The sequence below is a fragment of the Mustela lutreola genome, chromosome 10 (assembly GCF_030435805.1).
Source record: "Mustela lutreola isolate mMusLut2 chromosome 10, mMusLut2.pri, whole genome shotgun sequence".
NCBI lineage: Eukaryota > Metazoa > Chordata > Mammalia > Carnivora > Mustelidae > Mustela > Mustela lutreola.
In genome coordinates this window covers 57,789,160-57,812,362 of record NC_081299.1, presented here as the reverse complement: position 1 = coordinate 57,812,362, position 23,203 = coordinate 57,789,160, and the positions used below count along the sequence as shown (strand labels likewise).

Below are 23,203 nucleotides of genomic sequence, written 5' to 3'. Positions count from 1 at the left end.
GCAATTTAGATGACCAAAGAAGAGATAGTAAGGACATAACTTGATTTAGAGAGTTTCTGAGTAATTTTCCTTTAATTTTTTTTTCACAAGTCATACATTTCCTTATATGATTTCCTGATTGTGAAAATAATACTCATAAAATTTTGGACAAAATCAAGGGACAGATCTTTTGTAGTCCTATTGCTATTCATGGCATGTTTTATTTCAAACTGTTTCCCCTTTAGAATTATATTTACAATTTGTATCTTAACTGGCTTATTTGTCCTAAGTGTTTTCCTATGTTGTAAACAATATTTTTAAAATATTGTTTATATTACAATATACAATATATATAATGTACTATATACTACAAGTTGATTATGGCAATAAATAAAACAAAACATACTGATTTTTTTCAACCAGATTTCCAGAAGAATTACCTAAAGGAGTATGGCTCTCAATACATATATCAAAAAACTTTCCAAAAAAGTTTTATCAGTTACATATCCAAACTCATCTTTCTTTAGCACAGCAGTTGATAGTCTTTCTTTCATATGGTTTCATTTCTTGGCAAATCATATCTAACATTTCTTGTTCTTTTAGTTAATAACATGCTTTAAAATCACTAAGGTTGAGTAGACTTATTTAGCAATAGTTAAGTCTTCTCTTTAAGTCTTTGACTTAAGTTGTGTAGTCATGACACTTACCAAACCTAGGAATTAACTTAGTATTCTCTTGAAGTCATGATTAATCTAATGATAATTTGGACAAAAAATACTATACTTTAATAATGTTGACATATCATAGTTAAAAAACTTTCTGAAGTACTCAGATACAGAGAATATTATACTAAAAAAAACCTATTATAGAATACAAACTGATTGAAATTATTAAGAAAGTAAAAGTTATAGAAAATCTTAACTTGCAAAAATAATATAGGATTTTTTCCTCCTATTGTTTGCTTGTAGTTTTGAAGTTCTGACAGTGAATTCAAGAGCTAACATTTTTAAATTACTTTTGTTTCAGAATTGTGGAACTGAAAGAAATGGTTTCTGATGTCAGTCTCAGTTTTAATAAGCTTTCCTTTATATCCTTGGAATTATGTATGCTTCAAAAATTGACTTTTTTAGATCTCAGGTATTTATTGATGTTACTGCTTCACTTTTTCATTATAACTTGTCTTTGAGTTTTGCCTAACATTTACTGTTCCCTCATGTTTCCTAAGTAAGTGTGGAAATTACTCTTTAGTTTATTAATTACATCTCAGGACAAATCTAAAATTAAGCATTTAGGAAAGCTTTTAATCAAGTATCTATCATTTGTAGGCAGTTTGTAAGTTAAATAAGAAATAATTCTTTAAAATAGTAGAGCATATTAACACATTCTTTAAATTCATGCTTAAGCAAAATTACAAATAACCCATGGAAAATGTTTGTTTCCTGTTTTTCCTTTTCTGAAAATAAATAGCATAAAACTGTCAAAAGTCCTGTGCTAGCATAGAGGATAACATGGCTTCTCTTAAGAAGAACCTATTTGGGGCGCCTGGGTGGCTCAGTGGGTTAAGTTGCTGCCTTCGGCTCAGGTCATGATCTCAGGGTCCTGGGATCGAGTCCCGCATGGGGCTCTCTGCTCAGCAGGGAGCCTGCTTCCTCCTCTCTCTCTCTCTGCCTGCCTCTCCGACTACTTGTGATTTCTCTCTGTCAAATAAATAAATAAGATCTTAAAAAAAAAAATAAAAGAAGAACCTATTTGGTTTCAAAATATTACAGTAAACATTCAAGGTCAGAAAGAAAGAAAAAGACCCCGAAGACTGGCAACAAAAGGGAAGAAACTATTTAACACTCTGCAGAAGTAATAGGAAGTTTAATTAAAAATGTCCTAAGTTCAAGTGACAGGACCAGAATTGCCACAGTTCTTAGAGGGTAATAATAAATGACTCAGAGGTAGATAGTCAAATACTTATTTGTTTGGGCTTTAAGTCTTTATTTGTAAGCTATAGCTCTATTATCTCCACTTCCTACTCATGTATAATTACTAGGTGTGCTTTTAGTTTATTTCAGCGGTAGTTCTTCTTGATCTGCTCAAGCAATAGGTAAATAACAATAAGCTGAATTATATCTGAGGATTTTTCTACCTATAGACGCTTTTTTTTTTTTTTGGCTTTTGGGATTAAAGCAAATCTACTAATACTCTGCTCCTTTTAAATGTAGAATTGCTTCTGTTTTGGGGTGGCAGTTACACTGGCAAAGCAGTGTAAAACCATATTGTAGGTCAGTATTAATGGAGAGGAGAGAATGGATTAATGCACTCATTACTGCTCTCTTTATTTTTGTCCCATTCTTTAGGGGGTGTGTGTGTATGCCATTGTTTATAGTTTTAGGTTTCTAAGGAGTAATGTACACTTTTGTTTATTTTATTTTATTTATTTTTTTAATTTATTTGACAGAGAGGGAGAGAGCACAAGTAGGGGAGTAGCAGAGGGAGAGGGAGAAGCAGGCTCCCCACTGAGCAGAGAGCCTGATGCACAGCTTGATCCCAGGACCCTGAGATCATGACCTGAGCCGAAGGGAGTCGCTTAACTGACTGAGCCACCCCGGCGTTTCTAACGTACGCTTTTTTCCTGATACCAGTAGATATACAAGACTCTAGGGAAAGGATAGAAACCAGCAGTAGGATATTTGGTACAGCTTAATAAAGACATTAGCTGTACAGAGAAAAGAAAAAAACATAGGTGTAGAAAGTATGACTAACATATTAGTAGGCTTGACTTCTGAACACAAAAATATTTAGAGAAAATTACCCAGTTGTAAGAGGTAATAACTGTCTAGTTGAATATAATTTTCTCACAATATTTTCTATTATAAGTAATTAAATAGGCTCTAGAATCCTTTCGCCTTCTTGTTGTTAACCTTTCTTTTAACATTGTTCCCAGATCCTTCTAACAATAAATGAGATTCTGTTTACACCCATGCTTCATTCTAAGAATCTTAAAAAATACATGCATTGGGCAAATTGAAATTTTAAACTTAGGGGAGAAATGGACTTACTTAATATCTGCAGTAGAAAGCCCCAAATTTCTAAATATATAGAATCGTATCACTTCCCTCTTTCATTTTTTTTTCCATAAAATTTTACAGTTCTGCTTAGAGTAGAATTTCATGTCTGTATGCAAGATACATGTATTAAACACCAATCAAATATTTGTGGAATCAAACAATGTGGCATGATTTCAAGGGCCCTGTCTGTGAGTCATATTTCTGAGATCAGTTTGAAAGAAATAGTAATTAGTTCACAGTGTTTTGCCCTATTAAATGTATTACTAAAGAGTTGGTTGCTTTATAGGTTGTGTATTGTCTGCCTTTTTTTTTTAATTTTAAAGATTTTATTTATTTATTTGACAGATAGAGATCGCAAGTAGACAGAGAGGCAGGCAGAGAGAGAGGAGGGAGCAGGTTCCTCGCGGAGCAGAGAGCCCGACACAGGGCTCCATCCCTGGACCCTGGGATCATGACCTGAGCCAAAGGCAGAGGCTTTTAACCCACTGAGCCACGCAGGCGCCCTATAGGTTCTGTATTGGTATTAGGATTTGGCACACTAATCAAATAACTGAGGCAGTTGACTGATTCAGAATTCTCAGGACTCAGCCTTAATGAGATCAGATCAAGGACCAACAGAGCTATGTAATTTTTTTGTCTGATCAACACTTTATTTTTTAAGATTTTTTAAATTTTTTTATTTTTTAAGATTTTATTTATTTACTTTGAGAGACAGCATGCATCAGAGAGAGAGTACCACCGGAGGGAAGGGGCAGAGGGAGAGGGAGAAGCAGACTCCCTGATGAGCAGGGAGCCTGATGCGATGTGAGACTCGATCTCAGGACCCTGGGATCATGACCTGAGCCAAAGACAAATGTTGAACCAATTGAGTCACCCAGGCACCCTGGGTGCCTTTAATTATAAATCAAAATTATAAATCAAATTATAAATCAAAATTATAAATCAAAATTATACGTATTTTCAAACTTTGTAAATCATCTTTTTCTTTTCAATTTAGGAACAATTTTTTAAATTCTTTGCCTGAAGAAATGGAATCACTGATAAGACTACAAACAATTAATCTATCCTTTAACAGGTGAGAGGCAGAACAGACTAATCTATGACTAAGGATTTTTATGTAGAGAATTTGAAGGACTTAGAGAATACACCTAAAAGAGCCAAATAAAAAAGCCCATGTGTTTACTTTATTTAAATATCCAGGTTTATTTTCACAGCTGATATCCAGTAGACTTTTTGTTCCTTTTAACAATTTTAAGAAACTTGTAGCCAAATAGGAAGACAGATATGTAAATAAGTAATGAGGATTGCTGTAGTGAAAATGTAGTGCATAGGTAAAAGTGTTTCCTGAGATTGCCTGAAGGCAGAGGAGACAGCATTGCAACTAAGACTTAAAAATGCGGTATCAGCCAGACACTCGGGAACAAGGCATCCCGGGCGGAGCAACTGGTGTGTATTAAGGCACAAACATAAGAGCATGGTGTGTTTGGGACAGCTCAAGAAGTTTTCTATGGCTTGGGCCATAAAGGAGGTGGGGAATAAAGGAACAGAAAGAACAAATGAATTTGGGCATGTGAGCAGTAGTGAGTCCTGTCAGAGCTTTGTATGCCAACTGATAGATTTTATTCCTCAGTCTGAAGATGCTGCTAATAATTAGGAGCCACTAGTATTTATTTGGGACTTATTAATCTGCTGACACAGGACTAAGTGCATATATTATCTCATTTAATCCTCACAAAATGTGGTTTTCTATCATTATGAGGATTAGAAGTTAAGGAAATCATCCTGAGTGTCTATAAAATTTCTCCATGTATGTATTTTTCCTTAGTTCGCTTTTACTTCTTGTGAGACAGGATTACTACCAGTATATTAAGTAAATATTAGATATTTATGTTTTGCTAAGGTTCATATAAATACAACATTATAGATCTGGGGTTTGAGCCCTGGTGGCTTGCCTCCAGTGGTTGGGCTCTTAACAACTATATCATTTGTTTTGTATAATGCACTTTGATTCTGGTAACAATCTAAATATTAATAGCTAACGTTTGTTTACTGTATTCCAGCTGAAATATAATCATTCAGTTCTTATAACAAGTGTGTAAGTTTAGTACCATTATTATTCCTCATTTGCAGTTAAGGAAGCTAAGGCAGAGTGATGTGTCTAAAATATTGCCTATCTAAATTTCTATTCTGTCTGCTTCATTATTGCTAGTGGTTTTTCAAGTGTAGGTTATATCATTGTTGTCATTATTTAAAAATATATACACTTCTCAGATCTCTGCTAATTTTTATTTGCGAACTGAACTGTCAGTTCTCTGTTGGTCTAGTGAGTGGTCAATCACATTGTCAAGTAATGTCTTAGGGAAGATAGCAAAAGCTAACCCTAACTTCTGTGTCCGCAGGTGAGCTACATCTTTTTGAATTACCTTATTCATGCATTGGTGGGAAGAAGAGGAAGGACTGCTTTGGGGCAGTGTGGTCCCTCTGTACTCCTAGTTATTAACTCTCCAGTCACTCTGGAACTTCAGAGCTGTCTTGAATTTATGCTTGCTACTGATTTTATCTATTTATCTTTCCTCCCTTCTTCCTTCCTCTCTTCTTCCCTCCCTCCTTTCTTCTTTCTTTCCTTTCTTCCTTCTACATCAAGGCAGCAAAAGAAGGGCAGTATAGGAAAGTAAAAAGGCCACAGCTATTAATCTCTCCTTCAGCTCATCCCTGGTCTTTTCTAGTCCGTACCACAGTTCATCTCACACTGAAACCATGCCAGCCTCTGTCCCCCAAAGATCCTCAGTAATGTTGCATTAATTGCTGATACTGCTCTGAGAGCAGTCAGCCTTCCCTTCTTTTTTGTGACATCTTCAGTCTTGCTTTGGATGAGCAAGCAGCAGTCCATGTTAGTCATCTTTTCACAAACCAAAAATGCACACATTTTGAAGCTTCCATCAACGTAAAATACAACTTTCTAATATTTATTTAATATATTGGTAGTAATTCTGTTTCATAAGAAGTAAAAGCAAACTAAGGAAGAATACCTGCATGGGGACATTTTATGTAGAATCTCAGGAGGATTTCCTTGTCTATTAAATGTGAAAAGAAAAATATAGGAGAATTTACTCTAAACTTTTGTTGCATTTGCACAATTAATAGAAAATGTTACAAGTCTATGTAGTTAACATATATTTCAAGGTTTCTAAAATCAGTTCATTTTCTTAAAATTTGAATACAGCACTTAAACCAAATATAAAATAAATTACCCTAAAGGAAACTATATCATGGTATCAAACTTAAGATCATCTATTTGAAGGAATGATTTTTGCCTTGATCCCAATATAGTTAGGTATTCTGTTCATATTTTAATAGGTTCAAAATACTACCTGAAGTTCTGTATCACATCCCCACACTTGAAACAATTTTGATTAGTAACAATCAGGTTGGATCTGTAGACCCTCAGAAAATGAAGGCAATGGAAAATCTGATGACATTGGATCTTCAAAATAATGACCTCCTACAAATTCCACCAGAGCTTGGTAATTGTGTGACCTTAAGGTAACTACACCATTCTACTAAGTGTTTCCATTTATTTGATCAATTCATAAGTTGTTTCTTTTCTCTTGTTGAGGTACTCTCACATTAAAGTTGAATTAAAAAATTTAATGTTGTGTTAAAAATAACAGGTAGCAAAATCCAGAATCCCAATTCCATTTTTCAAGTTTTACCAAATAATATATTTTAAAGTTTTGTTTGTATGGTATAATATATGTATACATACAATAACTGTTTTTGGATACTTTTGTCATCACTGTGTATGTGTATAACTTGAAACTCCACTGCAAAAAAATGTCAGGGAAATATAAACTCCCCAGTTATGCATACAAAGTTTTTTAAAAATCTGATTACAGACTATCACCATTTATTTCAAGGCCAGCATGGTCTTTCTTATTCTTTCCGTTGACTGTTACCTTAGCCTCAAATGCCTCTACCCTGCTTTTATCAGTTATCATCCTAAATATCATCTTTGAAAACCTTCCCTCTTCTCCAAGCAGAGTTAGTCCCTCCCTCTGATTTTCCATCCTGCTTTGTTTGGACTCATTTGTACCATTTCTTTTTCTTCCTTTAGAAAAGAGTTGTTGTGCCTAGAACACAGAAAGCACTCAATAAGAGCTTGCTAAACGAATATAAAGAGAGTTTAAGATGTTGATAGAAAGCCAAGTACTTAAGCAGAATGTGTCAAAAGGAATTTAATTATTGAAAACTATATATGAGGGGCATACTTTACTAGGGCAGCACTGACATCTGCTTTGGTGCCTCATATTAGTGAATTTTAAGAGGCAAATACAGTTTGTTCTTGTTATTTGCAGTAGTTATATTTTATAAAGTCTTAGTGAATACTGAACCATTATTGCTAGGGGAAGTATAAAGTTAGGCTCTTTCGAGATTCTGATCACCTTTCATAAACTAGTCAATATGGAACCTTGTTAAATGTGTTTTTCTGTATTTCATATTATTTATTCATTAACATTAAACTATGGCCAAACAACACTATAATTCATGTCTGAATGAAGCTTGTCTGGTATATATGTTTTCTCAGAAAGGCACACAACAGCCTTCTTGCGTTTAGGAAAAGTAGACAACACTTCAGCACTACACTTGCAGGCCGTTTTAAACAGTGACATCACCAACACAAAGTACAAAAATGCAAAAACTGTTCCATGACTAAGTAGACCACAGAAAGGACACTTGATTACAGTGGGAGAACTGACACAAGAAGGGAGATATCACCTTTCTGACCTCAGCTGAGAATATGCCAAGTGATTGACTCAAATTTTTTGCTCTGTGCATATCCAAAAATGACCTCGAAAGTGCCCTGTGTATTGATTTTGGGGTTAATAATAATTTTTAGTGGAAGGCAAATTAGCACATACGGAGGCTGTGAATAATGAGGATTGACTGTAATTCATTCCTTCTTATAAATTAAGAAAATCAACCTTCAAAAGAATCCCCACAGCCCATGGAAATATTGAAGATATCATTTAGATCTGTTGTATAATAGGTATGAATCCTTTGGCTTTCATTGATACAAACACTTACATTATTAAAAATTAAAATAAAAGTCTCTTTATCTTGTAATTTATTTCACTAATTTTATAAAGAAACAAGTCAACCAGTCCTCAAATATTAATTGAACCTCATTTTAGAACATGCAAATAGATTTTCTGTGTGTATCTGGTCAAGGGAGGTAGAGAGCAGGGATTTGTCAGTGTTTGCCATGGTGGAGGGGGCATATTTTGATTACATTATAGCCCTTGGTATACTGATAAATATGCTCATTCTAGTGTATAAATATAATTTGACCATGTACTGTATGGTCATTATAAGATTGAGGAGAAGATGGGTAAAATGGTGGCTCACAGCTCCTCAGTTTAACAGCGGGATGATCTTGGGACACGTCTATCTGTCTTCTCTGAACTTATATTTCCTTATCTACTAAATAGGAATATCAGTGGTGTCTACATCCATAGGATTGTTAAGATAATTGAGAGAGTCAGTGAATATAAATTACTCAACACAATATCTTTCCTATAACATGTATTCAATTAATGTGGTTTGAATTATTATTGTAGTTCTAATTCCAACTATTGAAATGCTTTGATTTGAAAAGGGATAAATAGAGAAAAATACACAGATTTATTTATAAAATTGCAAATGAAATTAGAAGAAAAGCCTCCCTAATGGAAAATGTTATAATTCTTAATTCTCTCTTTTGTTTAGAACACTACTACTAGATGGAAATCCATTCCGTGTTCCTCGAGCAGCCATATTAATGAAAGGAACAGCTGCTATTCTGGAATATTTGAGAGACCGGATTCCTACTTAAATTGAGAGTTGGTTTTATATCTTGGTTATGTTAATTCTTAGATTTCTTACATTGATAAGTAACATTTTTCTAAGGTGTTGTGCATTCGTAATGATGATAGCCACATACAGTGTTCATGCATTTATTCTGAAAGTTTTGCATAAGATTTATCCTACTTTCATTCCTTATAAGATAGGAAACAGTTTCTTCAGAAGTGGATTTTTATTTAAGTTAGTTTGATATTTTTATAATGATAAAGCATTTTTGTAGAAGTGGGATTTTTCCCACCTTTTCTGTTTGTGTTACATTTAATGTGACCAGTTGATTTGAATATGATAATCTAATTTCTACCTTTTTGTTAGATATAAAATTGAATTGAATTTTATTTAAAACTGTTCTTTGGCATTTTAAAAAAAAGGCTTTTCCTTACCCGTGATAAGACTTCTGTGATTTGGTTGGTCTTGGTATAAGTTTTAAATTAACAGTCACTATCTTTTTGTTTTAATCTAGTTGCTTTTGTTTTAATCTAGTTGAAATTTTCTTGTCTAGCCTTTTCCCCACATTTTATGAAACCATTTTGTCATAATTTCTAATGTAACAGAAATGTTACATGTGATGTAGTTATTGGTAGAGGAAGCAGTAAAAGTATTGTTTAAATTACTCTCACAGTTTTGAATTTAAAACTTGACAAGTTTTTATAAAATAATTTCTTACTCTTAAGTTTCCATACAGTTACCTACTACTTGTAGATTCAAGAAATTTGAAGGAGTTGGATCTGCATATTTTTCCTTCAGAGTGCATTTAAAATACCTTTTGTTCTTCTTTACAAAGGTACTGAAGAACTTATTTTAATTCTATAGATATCAGCAACAAAAAATAACTAATAACATATACCATATAGAAATCTTTGAAATTTCTTAGTAACTTACTAAGCAGATATTTGTTTACATTATCTACTCTGTTGGTGTGTTCTAATCCAGACTTGTGCTTTTTTTTTTTTTTTAAATTTCCAGGGCCTTACTTTTCAAATTTACTTCTAATCTTCATATAAGACTAAACTTGTAGTCATATGGAAACTTTCTAAAGGGGAATTTACTACAGGTTAACTTAATTTAATAAAAAGAAAATAGAAATATTTCTGTTTACACCAAAAATGTCAGAGGTAGGCTGATCAGTCATTATAAAACTTACCATGTGATTCTGTTAAGTAGCCCATCAGTAGAGTGTATGTTAATTTATATAGATAGGTAGGTAGCTAGCGTTTGGGTGATTGAAGCATGCTCATATGATGAAAAAGTGCATTGCTAATAAAAATACAACATGTTTATAATATTTCCAGTATTGATTATAATGGTTGTTTTGGCTTAAAAAAAAAAAAAAAACCTTTTCATACTACAACTCTGTTGCTAAGAAATCTGCTTCAATATTAAACAAAAGACACTTTACAATAAGGTGACATTTTATTATTTATACAATAAAGAGACTTTTATGTTATTCAAAACACATTTTTAAATACTGAAAAAGTTGAGTACACCAAAGCCGAAAAATGGCTCTGCTATACACTGCACAGCATTATTTTAGTCCCTGTATTTTGTATCTGTACAGAAAGCATCTTCAAAATGCATTCTAATCACATTGTACACCTTTACCAATTAGTGTCAATACATAAAATAAACTGGAGAGTACAGCTTGCATTTGCAAATTAACTGACAAAGTAATTAATTTCACTGATTCAGTAAATTTAAAATATAGATTCATAGGACTCCTTTGCACATAAAATGAAGCAGCTTTCAAGGTCATTATGGTGTCATACTGCAAAAAAAACCATTAAGTACTTTCACAATCTATGTTAATAAAGTAGTAAATATGTCTTCATTCAGTTTTTATTTACATCAATATGTAGTTCAACTAAAAAGTACTGTTAATTGTGATACATTTTTTTTAGCACATACAAAAATGACAACTTTTTATATATAATTGAAGCTCAAAATCACAATTATCTCAAAATATTAATTACAATACAGCCATTTCAATTAAACATGTCATGATTTAATTTTTTTTATAAAATGGTAAAATTTTTTACTAAAGTAAGCAATTTATTTTGAATTGGCTAGAGTTCAACCATGTAGAAAACCTTAAATGTTAAGAGTTGTTTCTTGCCCCCTCCCTCCCAAATTTGTATACAGCCACCTAGGCTAGCAAAGAGACAGAAAAGGCCCCAATTTATAAAGATTAAGCCTCTTTTGCTATACTGCTGTGGCTTGTTGTTTCTTCCATAAAAGCTTTACAAGGGGAGTGTCAATAAACTATGCAATGAAATGCATGCATTAATATACAGTATGTCTATGTAAAATGTTAGTGTTTACCAGTGCACATTAAAATGTTCACAAAGACTGCAAAAGAAGTCATAGAGTAGCATTTATAAGATATACCAGTTGCAAACTCTGAACATGAAAACTACTTGATAACATAATGAAATTTCTTTGAGAACAGATCCCAATTCAAGTTCTTTCTCTGGCTAAAGGAGTTCTAGTTACTTGGCCTTAAGATGTCACTGTTGTCCTGCACATATGGTAGTGAAGTCAGATGTTGAAAAAGAAGGAGTCTAGAAGACTGTCTTCATCTTACTAAAATAGTGGCCCGATGTTGCATCACTACATAGGAATTTTTCTTTAAGAAGAGTGAAATATTTCACTAACTGAATTATATGATCTCAAAGGAAAAATGGATAATTTGTATGTATGCATATGGGTTTAGCATTAAATATAAATAGGTGGAATTCGAACGTCTTTACACAGGAATAAAAAGATTGAGTTTGCCCCCCCCAATAACTAAGATCCAAAGTAATTAATTGTCAGTTACTTTAGGAATGAAAGAACAATTTTCATGGATACTTAAAAAGTCTAAAAACCTAGTACCTAATATCCTTTTACTTATAATTCTTTATAGACCAATTAAAAATCTATCACTGTCTATTTAGAATTGCTGCTCTTAATACTTCTTCTCTGAGTAGGAAGAGACCATATTTCATATTATGGTTTACTTATATACAGCTGAGGGGGCTGCTGTTGGATGGTTAAAAGTGGGGAAAAATGAAACTACAGCACCAACAACCTTACTTTTATAAGGTTATTGGAGGTGGTCTTTGAAATTCATAAACAATTTAGTAGACTCACCTCTGATTTTTTACCTAGGAAAAAATTACTCCTTCTACGAAGACAATGCCATGTCCTTACGCTTCCTTTAGTCCCTTCTACACACTGAGTCCAAAAAGAAACTCGACTGGCTTGGAGACGAAAATATCCAGCTTATCTGCCTGTCAGTTATCTTTTTCTTCATTCCAAACAGAAAACAGTAAGGCTAGCGCTTTCAAGGAGAAAAATGCAGTTGAGGACGTTATAGGAAAATACCTAAACATCAGAAAGCAGTATAAAACGTTTATTGCATTCCATTGACACTAGGTGTCCTCAAAGCTAAAACCAAATTTTCTAGAGTAAAACTTAACATACAACATTACTCACTGCCCTGAACAGATGTCTTTTCCACATTCAAGACCAATGAGAGTCCTCTGAGTGGAAAGACTCTACAAGTATTGAATATAAAATTTATTTTGGCATTACATTCTGAAAATAAATTACCATTCTAACAAGTAGGGGAACTGCTTTATGTTGTATCTGCCTGAGACTTGCAACTTGTTTTTTCTATGGACTTTCCAAAAAATTACATAAGATTTCCTGACTAAATAGATGTTCTTTAGTAGAGCACTGGGGAAGGGGAAGAGAGACGGGAAGATACAAAGAAATATTATGTGATTTCTTTTGTCCATTCATCAAATGCTTTCCTTTATCTAACTACCATAAAAGTTGACCTGCATACCTGGGCATTATTTAATCTCATTATCTTACCTGTGCAAAACAAGTGTGCAAAGAAAAACAGCTATATACCTGTGTCTATACGAGACACAAAACCTGAGTCACAATAAAAAGTTTTTAATATAAGAAAACTTTTCTTAATGTAGGAAAATAATCTTTAAAGGGCCAAAAATACCTTTGTACAATATAATCAGCTGACTTTAAAACTTCGGTGTGCTTAAAGATCACATATTTTTTTAAGACCCAATGAAAAAAAGAAACCGTTACATTTGATCATTCATTTTCTCAACTAGAGATACCCACATTTTTATTTCTAACATCTATTTTCATTCCCCTGAATTCATTAACTTTAAAAAAAAAAAAGCACATTCAGCATGTGTTTAATTTCTGATGAACAGTTCCTGATTTTTTTTCTAAGTTCTGAGGACATAGGAGATTTGGGGTTGCTAGGCATATAACTTACTGCCAAGCCACAGTGGAATTCTAGAATTCAAAATAAAATATATAATCTGTTACTAAGGGAAAGATTCCTTGGAAAAATATTTTGTAAATGGAGTTGGGCCAAAGTCTGCAGAAAGCTATTCACTCATTTGCAGGTTCCCTTTCTGCAGACAGTTAACTCAAAAACTCCTTTTTTCACTATGCTCCATTTCCTTCACGTTTGGTAGGTTTCTTACCTTTTCCGTACTTGAACCCTGAATTGTCCCAACTGTAGCCACATTTGAGCCACCACTTCCAAGGTTTCCTTTGCTTCTCTACATCTTTGTTATCTCTTCCTCTTCCTCAGGAGCTCAGTTCTCTAGGATGACTCCTTGCCTTCCCCTCATGTGCCACTTAACTAGTCATTGGGAGAAATCTGTTTAGTTGTCTCCCATTGTTCTAAAATGAGACACCCGATTTAAGGCCCCATTTGGGACCTACTTATTCCCTGGGCTGTATACATCTCAGATGCATAGGATCTGAGGATAGAGGATAGTTTATAGAAAATTGAGTGCAAGTTGCTTCTCCTATGTTGCCTCCAAATAGCCATTGCCATTAGTTAAACATTTCTATCTGTAAGTCACTGACAGAAGAGGACGCCATCTGAATAAAAAAAGGTTCAGTCCTGGCATCTGTAGTTGGGTAGGAGGGTGCTTCGAATACTTGAATCAAAAGGTGAAGGGATTCTGGGCAGTGGGCTTGGTTTGAGAATAGGGTGGGAAAGATCATCGGTGGGGTAGGGGTTTCAAGGCATTAGTCTAGGGAACCATAGGCTCTCTCTGCCTTTTCATACAACACTTGCCTGAGGATCACTAGAAGGATTTTGTATTGTACAGAAGGCTAAAAGCAGAGTCACACTTTCTCTGCCAATAGACCCGTTACCATGGGAACCAATGCAGAAAAATGAACATATGACAAGAAGCTGAGGATTAAATGTGGAGAAAATTGATAGGGAGTTGGTTTCTACATGGCAATTTGATCTTCAGAGATTTAAAGAAATAGGATGTTCCTTGTGTGGTCTGACCAATGAAAATGGGCAAAATGACTTGCTGGTAGCTGGTCCTGGAGGCTGAAATGTGGGGAATGTGGAGAGAAAGCAGTAAGCATGTTGTAGTTTGGATAAGGGGAGCTCAATAAAATCCAGTGCCATCCCTGGTGAGGTTCAATTCCTCAGCCCAAATGTCAGGTTAACTATATAATCAAAGCTGCCCTTTGAAAGGCAGACAGACTGCTGTTTCAAATTCTCTTCTCACCCTTCCAAAGCCAGGACACTTCACCTGACAAAAGTATTGCAGACCTAATATATTATTGCTTGAAACACTTTCCCAAACATTAAAAAAAAAATAACCACAACTTTAAATTTGTGGTTCCCTTCCCCCAACAAGCAGCTACTGTAAGTAGCCTAGAATTTAAATTAGTTTTTAATTAAGGAATAATTATTTCACTTCACCTGAGACAAGTCCTCTCTGTGTATACTCCTCTGTTATTCTGGAGTTGATAATAAACTGATTAAACCAGACTCTAGGATTCCAAGGCACTCTGTAACAAAGACTTGGAAGTTTCAGCAAGACTTGAAGTTTCAGCCTAATCTGAGAAAGGCAGACCTGCACATTGTACTTTTAGAGCTCTAGCGTAACTGCACCATCCTGTCCCAAGCTTCCCAAAAGGCTGTTCTCTGAAATCCTGTGAGTAAGCCTCATTTCTGTGACTTAAGCTTTTGGCCCATATTTAAATGCAATTGTCCTGAGGAGATGAAGGGAAGTCACACTCTAGATGATTTGATCCTACCTGGAGAGCTAGGTACTACTTTCAAAAGTAGTAGGGATACCCTTTCCCTGACTCACCCTCCCAACACACACAAAAACTAGAAACAACACCAGTCAGGAAGTAGGAGACAAACCGTTATTGGATAGTGGTCTTTAGGGTACATCTAATTGCAGATGATCTGGATAAAATAAGCTCTTTGTGCTTAGTACACTGGACATAGATTTCACTAGAAATGCTTATTGCTTTCTCACTAGTGATTTGCTATTCTATTTGTTTGAGTTTCTTACTGAAGCCTTTGATAATCCCAACAATGATATCTAAAATGCCAAAAGCCCATTAATTTCTGTTTTTCCAAGAGTGCTTGGAGAATTCTGAAATCCATAAAAATGCCTGAAGTTTCCTCCACTTGCAGAGTTTGGAGGCAAACTTGATAAACAGAGATTTGAGTACAGTGGTCTAGCTTATGCTAAAATAACTTTTGATAAATATTCCAGTGAATTTCAGGATTTGAGACTTATATGGTTGGCTTTTGCAGGGAGGAAGCAATATAATAACCTGACATGGGACTAATCTTTAAAGCCACATGAAAGACTGCTTTATACTAGGGACAGGTAAGTGCATCTCTTTCTGAGGGAAGTAAAGCACAGTAGGGTCTTCACAAGTTATGCCTTAGAATTTGATATATGATAAATAAGACACTGCTTCTTTTCATTTCTGATATGGTCTCCAAAATCAGGTAGCAGATGCCTGGAGGAAGACTAATTGGTGTGTATTAAGCTAAAGAATGATTAGCTTCTTTGTGCCTTTGTACTGGTCTTGGACAGAGTTGAGTTCCTCCTGGCTGGGAGGCCCCCTGACACAATTGTATTTAATAGTTTTACCACATCCGTTCATTCTTCACACAAGAATTTAAAACTGTTGTAACACGTGTCATGATGTATTGAGAATTTAAATTTGATTCCTTCAGTTTTTTTAGTCAATTTGGTTTCTCCTCTCAGTTTTCTTTGAGGTGTGTAAGTGATTCCCTGCTTTATCATGTACCCTAAGGAGTTAGAGACATAACTTTCATAGAGTTTTCTCTAGTTTAGCAGACAGTTCAGCACATAGTTCACAAAAGAACAATCTTGGCACTATTAGGAAGTTTATTGCTTTCAGCTCTCACAAGAATTTGGAAATACAAAAGCTGACTTAATGAGTGGAATTATGATGTCTGCATAGTAGGAATGTGGTAAGTCTAGAGTTCAGGTCCCGACTGTAGTTAATAAAATTGTATTAAATAGTGGAGATTCACTAAAAGGATAGATTTCGGGTGCTCTCACCACACATGCACACACACACACACACACACACACACACACAAACATAAAAGGTAACTGTGAGGAGATGAGTTAATTATCTTGAGTAGTAATAATTGCACTAATGTACTTATATATCGAATCCTCATGTTGTACACCTTAAGTATACACAATTTTATTAAAAAAAAAAACCAACTAAAAAACAAGGGCATCACACCCCATAGCTGTTAAGTAAACATTTCCATTTAATAGTGCAAAAAAAAAAAGATGGCTTTTTCATGTTGGCCATTGAATATATATATAGATATTGGGCTTTTCCCAGTAGTTTTCAAATTCATGTCCAGCAATATGCCCAAAGTGGTACTTGAGGGTCAGGAGCCCACTGGTTAAGTACTGAAGAAGCACAATCTCATTTTCAGCTGTAAGCATGCTTCACAATTCATTGCAAATCGTTTTAATAAACTTACATTTTCTAATTTGATGCACAGAGACACTAAATGGCTCCAAGGGAAAAGCCAGTACTTCATCTGGCAACCTATTTTCCAGACCATGGTTGAACTGCTATACTTTCTGAACTCATCTTTATTATACAGTTGTTTCACTTCTAGGCTAATTCTAACCTGAGTTTTAAAAAAAAAAAAAAAAAAAAAGCCTTAATTAAAACCTCAAAGAACAAACAAAAACGCTGGGATTTTGTTCGATGTAAAACGTATCTGCTATTTCTATTGCAAGTGTCATTCCTGGTGATATTTTTCCCTCAGAATAATTTACGGGAATTTAGATGGCTACTGCTTCCTAGTGCTTAGAGGTGTTGCCCTATGGAATTGCAAACAGTGAAGGATCTGGGATAAGCTCCATGGGCACCTCCACTCTCTCTCTGGACGGCATGCGTGAGACTTGGTCTGTATCTGCATACTTCCAGGCACTCTTTGATGTTTTACTTCCTAAAAAATTTTATTATAAGTGCTGCTCAGGTTGCTTTACTTACCGAACTCTAATGGGTCCTGTTCTGTTCATAAACACAAAGCATCCTTCTAACAGTGGGGCGCTTGCTAACAGTAAAGAGTGTGATCTTTTCCTTGTCTGTAAGTGCATATGTATTTAGAATATCTAAGTTCACCAGAATTATGTGCATTTTTCTTGTGTTTAAAATACAAATGAATTATTTTAGAGCAAAGTTTCTTGAAACACCAAAGATTCACTGTTCTATTCTCTCCTTTCCTCAGATTGATCTCTTTAAGCGGCACAGTAGACCTTTGTTGGTAAGCTTCAGTGCTCTCCCTCCAGAAAGGAGGAGATGCCCTTCAGCCCCTCTGACTGGCCCTTACAAGATAATCCCCTGGAAGAACAAAGCCAAGTGAAAGTGGAAGGTCAACTCAATTAGCATAGTGACGATTCCTCCCTGCTATGGAACATTGTAGATGAGGACTACAGTTATTTCTATTCCCATTGTCACCTGAGACATTGTCCCTTCTTGGAAAAGAACATACATGTAGGACAGGAGCCTGCCTTCCTAAGGGAATAGAAAACTTCCACACCCACATTATAAAAACAGTAAAACTTAATGGGTGTTTGGGTGGCTCAGTTGGTTAAGCATCCAACTCTTGATTTTGGCTTAGGTCATGATTTGAGGGTCTTGGGATCTAGCCCCACATCAGGCTCTGAGCTCATTGGGGAGTCTGCTTGAGATTCTCTCCCTCCTCTCGTGCCCTTCCATCCCCAGTCCTCTTTTTCTCTTTTGCTCTCTAAAATAAATTTTAAAATAAATAAATAAAAACAATAAAGCTGAAAGGAAACAATTTGCCATCTTTATTAGACTAAGAGAGAAAGTGATAATACGTTGTTCTTTGTTCTCCCCTCATATTTTATACCTACACAGCATGTATTAGATTTTCTGTGTCTGTCTCCCCACTACACTGTTTCTTGAGAGGGGGGACCGTGGCTTACTTCTGTCTCCTACTGTTCTCAAAATCCCTTGCTCATAAATAATTTTGATTAAATTGGATGGTACAGCAAGACAAAGATAAATCGTTTCAATTACTGATAACTTTTTAAAAAGGATAAGCACAGAGATTGGCTAGAGAGCAACTCTCAGGATGGTCCAGAGGAAGACCTGGGTGAGAATGCTTAAAGAGCTCTCTAAGCTAGCTCTGTTCTAGCCCACACATAGGCCTGGATGTATCCTCTCAGTATGGGTACATATTGGAGGGGGGGTGGTAAACATGCTGGAAGTATTTATGGAAAGTTTAAAAAAGAAAAGAAGAAATTATAGTATTTTAACTTAGAGTAGTTTATGATGATCTAGGTCCCTAGATCACAGGGATAGTCACTATCATTTTTCAGAAATAAGCAAAAACCTAAAAAAAAAAAAAGTGACTGACGTGTGTGTGTGTGTGTGTGTGTGTGTGTGTGTTTAAGAGACAGAGTCCCAAGTTTGAATTTCTCTGGGAAATGGTGACAAACCTATATTTGTGATGTTTGCCAGCAACTTTCATGTTTTTAAAAAGAATGTATCTATCATAGTGATGACCTTCTAGAGAAATCTGTCTTGATCATAACAAGACTATGTGATTCTGTCAAGTGCAAAATAATTATTGCTAAGTTGAACGACACCACAAGTATGGCTGAAGAATTGTGTTCAAAGGTCAATCCCCAAAGAAGGTTGAATGAATTTCTTAAGAAAGAGCACACTAAATTTGTGGTTCCTGATCCTGGGGCTAGAAGGAAATGGTTTCCTTTGGAGGAAAACACCAGAGGATTTAGTAGTTTCACATAGACTTCAGAAAAGAAGAACATGTTTTCCTTTTATTTTTGCTTGGGGTTGGAAGAAGAAAAGATAAATGGCTGGAAGAGAAACAGCATGAACCCACAAATAAATAGGGCTTGGATGGAATTAACAAAGGAGAGCCCGAAACAAGGGTGCTGGCTAAGCTGTGAGGGTGAGGATATAATTAGCTTAGAAGAAGTAAACAGTAACATCTGGCTTTTAAAACTATGATCCAGCCATCAGAGGCCCTGCAGTTCCAAATATTTAAGAACCAAAATAGCTTGAGGACACGTCACCCAAACTGCCAGAGGCTCTCTACCTCCAGTACCTAGACATTCTGACTGAAAGAAGGGAGGAGGCGAAGATTTTAAACCACCCTTTGAATCTGATGATCACTTTATGAGATATCTTTTGCAACACATTCCTTGATTTACTTTATATTTAGGTAAAATATGATTATGCTAATTACATAGTTAAAATGAAAAATTAGGAGTTGATATTAGATGCCTATCATTGCCAGATGTCATCTGGAAATAAAGCCACACACAGATAGACACATATTTAGACTCGACTAGTTGTAGAATTATGTAAGGAAGCCTGTGCTAGGCATATTTAAATCCCAATGTTTAAGTTTTAAAGAGCTCATTTAAAAATATGTATTGTAAATAATTTATAGCAGCTTATCTTTCACATATTTAGAATGAGCATATCTGAAGGAAGCTTGGTTAAAATAACGGCAGATAGGCACAAAATATTTGAAAATCAAAAGCAAATTAGAGGACTAATAAAATGGCAGGTGTAATAACCTGAACAATTGGGAATATCAAAACTAAATCACACATTTCACCAAGGCTTAGAGAGCAGTCAGTCTCTCTCTCTCTTTCTCTCCCCTTATGATTGGGTCTCTCTATGACTGGGATACAACCAGAGAGGTTTAGTCAAAAAATATAGAAACTACTTAAAATACGGCCAAAGCTCTTACTGTATTGTCTTACATTGTTTAAACCTAAAGGGTTGTTTCAAATTAATTATCTCAATAGAGTATAGAAATGGATGTTAACAGTTTTATCAACAGTTGATTAACAGTTATTCACAGTTACATCAGCAAAACAGGTATGAGAATGGACTGTCCAGTGTGTGTGGTCATCCAGGCTACAGAATTGCCAAGACAAGGAAATAAAATAGGGATATAAGGGCTCCATCTAGTGGCGGCTTTTCCTAAGTGCAGATATGTCCTAAAAAGTGTGTGGCTCTGTCCAATTGTAGATGAGGATAGTATATATCAGATTTAAGCCCTGCAATTGAAATGGAGGGTCTTATTGGGATGAAACACATGTTTTGTTGCTTTATCAGGATGGGTTACTGAGTTAAGTAGCAGCCTCTTCTCTGGAGGAAATTAAAAATAACATTAGTTCTTTCCAGAAGGTAGACAGATGAGCCAGATCCTCTCAAGGTCATTTTTTGTTTTATGATAGAGCAATAATTTTCCTCATTTCCCCCCAGAATTTACCTATGGCTATATTATTTGATATTAGCCTTTATTTCAGAAAACTACCTGTTTTTTTTTTTTAAATGGGATAACTTTAGTGGGTGATTTTCCTTATACTGTGAAGTTGCATGTCTAAAAAATTATTCACTACATTATGAAAGTAGTTTCTGAAAATAAATAGCAGTGAAATGAAATGTGATTCTACTATATGTCTTATTTTTCATTTTGAATTCTTTCTACTTCTAGAAGAGTGGGAGGGAGGCCAGAAACCAAGGAGGAGAGGGAAAGATAGGGAGTTCTGGGGCTGTCTGAAGGACAGCTTATTAGAGGGTGTGTCTGAATCTGAATCTAATTTCTGTCTTCCAATTTCTCCCTGTCAGCCCTTTATCTCCCTTCTTTTCCCCTTTTTGAGTTCTTCTCTAATAACTTACTAATTTCTCTTGAAGGAATTTCTCTAGAAACCCAGCCCTCAAGTCTACTCTCACTCGTATATCCTAAAATACCCTTACTTAAAGTACTCTTACTATTCTGAAATATTCTTACTACTCTAAAATTTTACTCTCTCAACTAATAATTTGTTTTTCATTTTTCACTTCAGTTGGTTTAACAGACCGTGACATTCTGTCCATCTGTAAATATATAATAGTATATTATATATTATATACTTGGGCTATAAGACCCAAGTGTAGGCCTCTGGAGAATTTGAGGCACCATACTCTTAAAATGATGATGAAAGTTTCCTTCAAGGTATACTTATGGCTTCTAGAATTATAAAAATCCTGAAAAGAAGCCATCATCAGCCAGCCTGCAAGCTCTCTTCATGTAAAGAGATAGCAAATTCCCTTCACAAAAAGAAAGGAAAAAAAAAAAAAAAAAGAGGCAGATGGAGTAATTAATATTATTTGTGTAAGCATAATAGTAGATGAGAAATGGATTTAAGTTTGGGAATATTTCACTAAATTCTGTAGTCAATGTGCTTTGCAACTGAAATAGAAAAATATGGGAAATATTTCTGAGAGAAAGCTAAAGAAATGCTTTACTTGCAAGGAAATCAGAATCCTATCAGGTAGTAAAGGAGCTGTGGTTAAGAGCGGACCAACCCAGGGTTTTCCCCTCTTACACACTGTTTCGTTTTTTTCGGGACTAGATTCCCCTCTTTCCCTCCTATAATGGAAGTATCCAGTGAAGTTACTGCTACTGGCAGTATAAATAGTTTTCTCTCTACTTTGATATCAATAGACAAGATTCTGACCTCTGTAACAGTTCGGCAGGTGGCATGTGGTTTTATCAAGTAATCCAGATTTTCTGTGATCTATCTAAGTACTTATCATATTAATGCTACAGCTTTCTGCAGCTTTTCTTGATAATTTTGGCTGGAGTACATGACATTTTCACTTTAGGGATACAGGTGGTGGAGTCTGTCCATGAAAAGATGCCAAAATGCAATGTGTAAACATTGTCAGACTGAACTACAGCCAAAGGCCTGCGGACAGACTCTTCCTTATTCTAGAAGAGGCAGCATGAAGCAGAACTTTAGGTAAAAAATAGGATTGGGGACTCCCTCTTCCCAACTACCTTTCCCTAACCCCATTCCCAACCCAACTCTCTTTACCATTCCTCATGCTTCCAAATTTTAAAAAAATAGCTTGCACAAAGTAATCTACCAAGTCACAATGGACAGGTGGAAGAACCTTAAAAAGGATCTACAACCAGATCTAACCATACACTTTTGTCTTCTCAGTTCACAGAGTCATATCACCTCTCTAGGCTTTGGGCCTCCGAGAAATGAAGGAACTGGGTTTGATTATCTCTAAGATGCCTTTAAGGTCAAAACCATGGCTCTGTAAATTCAAACTCACGCATCCACTTCTCTGAAATATTTCTGGAACCTATATGCATGACTTCTACCAAGATGAGAAGTAAAATCCCAACAAATCAAAAGGATAGATGTTATGTATTCCAATTCAATAAAAAAAAAAAAGCCACTTGTTAAACTTTTTGGACAGTGTTCAGGTCCTTAGAAAACATAAAAGAGAAATTAAACACAGTTGCTGATGCACAGCAGAAGAGCCCAAAAGGTCTTAGAAGAAATACTGAGGAGGGAAGGAGAATTAGATTAAAAGGGAAAATTAAAAAAAAAATTAATTAAAAAACAGGCATAGTGAACGAACTAAGAAAGTGAAATGGCTTAAGATTGTGCAGACTGGACACCAACTTCCCATTGGATTCAATATTTATAGTGTTTATGTGCTAGGCCTGTCATCCATTTCATCATTGTGTAAACATTTATTGAGCACCTACTATGGCAGGCACTAATGATACATGGTGAGCAAAACCAGATGTGCCCTCTGGAAGCTCTTGTGTCTAGAATACCTCTTTGTGAAGTATTGTCTGATCCTCTCAAGGAGTATATAGTTGATATAGTTGATAGGAGAGAAAGCACAAATACCAAATAGCTATGACCTTTGGTGGAACGTGGTAAGTACTATAAAATTTACCAAAAAATAATATGACTTATTATCATAAGAGAAATTTCTTCCAGGTAAGATTAGGGAAAGTTTTATGGTGGTGGTCATGCTTGAGCTGGACTCTGAAGGCTGCGTCTAATTTTGATGCTTTAGAAAGGGGCTGGGGAGAGGAAGACATT

The 23,203-nt window shown here is 35.2% G+C and overlaps 1 protein-coding gene across 5 annotated transcripts in view; it reads left to right on the top strand.

Moving 5' to 3' along the window:
* The window catches only part of LRRC40 (leucine rich repeat containing 40), a 59,392-nt gene extending 38,637 nt beyond the window's left edge, over positions 1 to 20,755 (top strand). The window contains exons 12-17 of one of the 5 annotated variants that reach the window (XR_009345605.1): positions 1,006 to 1,116; positions 4,033 to 4,110; positions 6,393 to 6,578; positions 8,802 to 8,914; positions 15,541 to 15,616; positions 17,527 to 20,755. Coding sequence is in view for 3 of the 5 variants with exons in the window: in XM_059138597.1 (XP_058994580.1) it covers positions 1,006 to 1,116; positions 4,033 to 4,110; positions 6,393 to 6,578; positions 8,802 to 8,907 (481 nt within the window). In the remaining 2 variants the exon portion in view is untranslated. Of the gene's footprint in view, positions 1 to 1,005; positions 1,117 to 4,032; positions 4,111 to 6,392; positions 6,579 to 8,801; positions 10,219 to 15,540 lie in introns of those variants that run through there. The other 4 variants (XR_009345606.1, XM_059138597.1, XM_059138596.1 and 1 more) reach the window with 4 other exon arrangements.
* Positions 20,756 to 23,203: the final 2,448 nt, after the last annotated feature.